Source organism: Mandrillus leucophaeus, unplaced genomic scaffold, assembly GCF_000951045.1.
Source record: "Mandrillus leucophaeus isolate KB7577 unplaced genomic scaffold, Mleu.le_1.0 Scaffold147, whole genome shotgun sequence".
NCBI classification, from domain to species: Eukaryota; Metazoa; Chordata; class Mammalia; order Primates; family Cercopithecidae; genus Mandrillus; species Mandrillus leucophaeus.
The window spans coordinates 1,171,638-1,175,717 of record NW_012101443.1 but is presented as its reverse complement, the minus strand read 5'-3'; the positions used below and the strand labels follow the sequence as shown (position 1 = coordinate 1,175,717).

Genomic DNA, 4,080 nt, shown 5'->3' with positions numbered 1-4,080 from the left:
GCCAAGGCAGGCAGTTCACTTCAGCTCAGGAGTTTGAGACCAGCCTGACCAACATGGTGAAACCCTGTCTCTACTAAAAATACAAAAATTAGCCAGGTGTGATGTCAGGTGCCTGTATTCCCAGCTACTCGGGAGGCTGAGGCAGAAGAATCGCTTGAACCCAGGAGGCAGAGCTTGCAGTGCGCTGAGATCATACCATTACACTCAATGCAATGAGTGCAATGGGTGACAGAGCAAAACTCTGTCTCAAAAAATAAAAAATATTGTTTTAGAGAACGTAGTTTGATTATGGATGGCATTCTGCCTGTGGGTTGCCTAGCCCATGTTAAGTGATTTTTAGATTGCTTTTGTCCCTTTGTACATTGATTTAACAGGATTGCCCCCGCAATGTTACGCCAGGCATCCTATGGCACCATCAAGATAGGCACTTACCAGAGCTTGAAGCGACTATTCGTTGAACGCCCAGAAGGTAAGTGGGGAATCTGTTTTCCCGCTGTGGACAGGAGGTGGGTTGTTTGTCTTTCTATTCAAGTGGTTCTGGAGCAGGTTTTCTTCAGCTTATTTGTGACTTTCCTACCGCTACAAGAACTCTGGGTGTAAAGTCTTAGTTAATTGTGCTGAAAGCAAGTTGGTTATCAGCTCAATTGAGGGGAGAAATAATGAAAAGGAACCATCTCTGCAACCATTTTAATTAGTTGTCCCCATCTCCAAAATGCCTAGACCAGGGGATGTGTTGTGACCATTCCATCCAACTTAAAATTTGCTAAAATCATATGAATTGTCATCTAGTTTTCAGGAAAACAGTGAATACATTTCTTAATATTAACAACACTGAATGCTAATACTCTGCAGCTTTTTGGTTCTATGGCTTTGTTTTAATCCATAGAACTGCCTGTCTTCATCTCTTTTCACAATGGGTTGAATACCAGACACTATTATGTGAGAGTGGCGAACAAGAGCTAACATGCTTTGGAAATACTTCAGGATATTTCAAACTAAATACATATGATGTGCTATAAAAACTTTCTGTGCCAAATAAGTCGTCATGTTATCTCATAGGAATTATTGTCCTAACAGACATAGCTCATCTGAATTACGATGGTCTGAATTTATACATAAATGTGAATTGGGGCCGGGTGCAGTGGCTCATGCCTGTAATCCCAGTGCTTTGGGGAGGCTGAGGCGGTGGATCACTTGAGCCCAGGAGCTCCAGACCAGCCTGGGCAACATGGTGAAACACCATCCCTACGAAAAATACAAAATATTAGCCAGGTGTGGAAGTGCACGCCTGTAGTCCCAGCTATTGGGGAGGCTGAGGTGGGAGGATCACCTGAGTTCAGGAGGTCGAGGCTGCAAGGAGCTGTAATTGTGCCACTGCACTCCAGCCTAGATAACAGAGTGAGACCCTGTCTCAAAAGAAAAAAAATAAACTCACATTTAGATATCAAGAAAGTTTGCAAAGCAAAATTCCTTCATTAGTGAAATTTCTAATCCTTTTAAAATTACTGGATTCATGAAGCATACTTTTTTTTTTTGAGATGGCATCTTGGTCTGTTGCCCAGGCTGGGGTACAGTGGTGTGGTCTCAGTTCACTGCAACCTGCACCTCCCGTGTTCAAGTGATTCTCCTGCCTCCGCCTCCAAGTAGCTGGGATTACAGGCAGCTGCCACCACATCCAGCTAATTTTTGTATTTTTAGTAGAGACGGGGTTTCACCATGTTGGACAGGCTGGTCTCAAACTCCTGACCTCCAGTGATCCACCCACCTTGGTATCCCAAAGTGCTGGGATTACAGATGTGAGCCACGGTGCCCAGCCTGAAGCATACATTTTTAAATCTTAAGGTGAACAAGTAATGTGTAAATAAGTTGAGTTTCTCACAGGAAGAACTCTGTAAATATGTAGAGTCAAATAACGTGTCATTGTTTACAGATGAAACTCTACTGATAAATGTGATATGTGGAATTCTCTCCGGAGTCATATCTTCAACCATTGCTAATCCAACTGATGTTTTGAAAGTAAGCTGTGCTATCTATATCTTATAGGCACATTCCACATTTTCTTATTGAGAACAACATTCAGGTAATGGAATCTGTGAATGTAGCATCTGTGTATATGTGAATCTGTTTATAATTTAAGTGCCATGAAGACTCTAACTTTTCAATGTCCACAAGGTGGGTTTCCCACTGATACAGATGAACTCAAAAGTAGAGCTCATTTTGGAGACAGGTTTTGGTGATTGAGGAGAAAAAAAAATTTAGGCTTGGCCTGCATTTGATTTTCATTTTTCATGGAAAATCTTCTTTGTTGTATTGGTTCATTAAATATAGATGGACTGCAAGTTTTGCACAAATCTAGGCTGCTCATTAATGATTATTTTTGAATCCATCTTTTTTTTTTTCTTTTTCTTTTTTTTTTTTAAGATGGAGTCTCACTCTGTCACCCAGGCTGGAGTGCAGTGGCACGATGTCAGTTCACTGCAACCTCCGCCCCCCTGGGTTCAAACGATTCTCCTGCCTCAGCCTCCTGAGTAGCTGGCATTACAGACGCCTGCCACCGTGCCCAGCTAATTTTTGTATTTTTAGTAGAGATGGGGTTTCACTGTCTTGGCCAGGCTGATCTTGATCTCCTGACCTCGTGATCCACCCGCCTTTGCCTCCCTAAGTGCTGGGATTACAGGCGTGAGCCACCATGCCCCGCCTGCATCTTCTTTGTTAAATTTAATTCAGGAAATACAGATGAAAAAATTTAATTACTACAATTAGATTACATAACACATTAGGTGACCTTATTGAAAATACTAGGGATATTATAACTTCTTAATTCCTTTTTGGAATAAAGCAAGGAAGTAACTAATTAAATAAAATAAAAATTCAGTATGACTTATTTTTGAACTCCTACTGAGTATTCATTTCCTATCTCCCCTCTTTTCTTTTTCTGCCCCACTATTTAACTAGTATTCTATGCTTCTACCTTGTACCAGTTGGTATATGCCATGGTTAGAATCCAAAAATGAGTAAGACAAGGACCCTGCCCTCAGAGAGCCTTCAATCTAATAGGGAATTCTGACAAGCATTACAGCCATCTGCAGTGTTCTGGGTACACTACAGTTACACATGCATTGTAGCAAAGGGACCGCATGGGTAAGGAAGAAATGCAAGGTACCTTTGCCATAAGTTTACCCGTAGTGGGGTAAGAGAGCTAGAGAAAAATATTCACCCTCTTATTAATTTCTTAATTATATCTTAGGCCTTCTGGGAAGGTAGTTCCTGTATCTTGGTTTATTTTCCCATGTTAGTGTGGCAAGAACAGTTCCTTTAGAAGTTAGTGGTAATGTATTTGCTCTGTAAACAAAAATAAGGTACACATTTTTTAGTAAAAAATCTGTTTTCATTCTTAAAAATGCAAAGAGCTACATCAAACATTATGTTTATGTTGGAATCTTGGTCATGTGGATTCCACTAATTAAAGTATAACAGAGTGTGACAGGTATCATGTGGCTCTCGCTTGGCCAGCTCGCCTGCATACCTTCGGTTCAGCTGGTTGGAGACTGTAGTGGCTTGGAGCAGCTAATTTAAGAACTATGCTTGTCTATGCTTAATGCTGCCAAGTACGCTGGATAACTCATTAGTTTTATTAAACCTTTGTAATTAACTTTTCTCTCACCTATATAGTAGTAGGGAAGTATGCTGTTTTCTATCCTTCTAGAAAGATGTTTTTCACAAAATCAATTTCTTTTTTGACACTTAATGAACTGCTGTGCGTAGGACTCTGGACTCTCCTAGATGCTTTTTGGGGATCTCAGAGTTCCTAAGAAAAAATTTTTAGTCATTTTAAGGTAGCATCATAGCAGTATTTATATGACAGTTTTTTCTCTGCTAATGGTTATTTAGCAACTGACTGACTGATTGACTGACTGTCAGAGGTATCCATTGGTTGGGGCTGGGATTGTGGTAGTTTCTTTCTGATGTTGGTCTTTAAAATAATCTCTAGATTCGGATGCAAGCGCAAAGCAGCACCATTCAAGGAGGGATGATAGGCAACTTCATGAACATTTACCAGCAAGAGGGGACAAGAGGGCT

The 4,080-nt window shown here is 40.7% G+C and overlaps 1 protein-coding gene across 1 annotated transcript in view; it reads left to right on the top strand.

Annotated features, from left to right (window-relative positions):
* Positions 1-4,080, top strand: part of SLC25A30 (solute carrier family 25, member 30) — a 26,109-nt gene that overhangs the window by 15,005 nt on the left and 7,024 nt on the right. Inside the window, exons 4-6 of the mRNA XM_011974643.1 lie at positions 375-469; positions 1,931-2,016; positions 3,992-4,077. Of these exons, the coding sequence (XP_011830033.1) occupies positions 375-469; positions 1,931-2,016; positions 3,992-4,077 (267 nt within the window). The remainder of the gene's footprint in view (positions 1-374; positions 470-1,930; positions 2,017-3,991; positions 4,078-4,080) is intronic.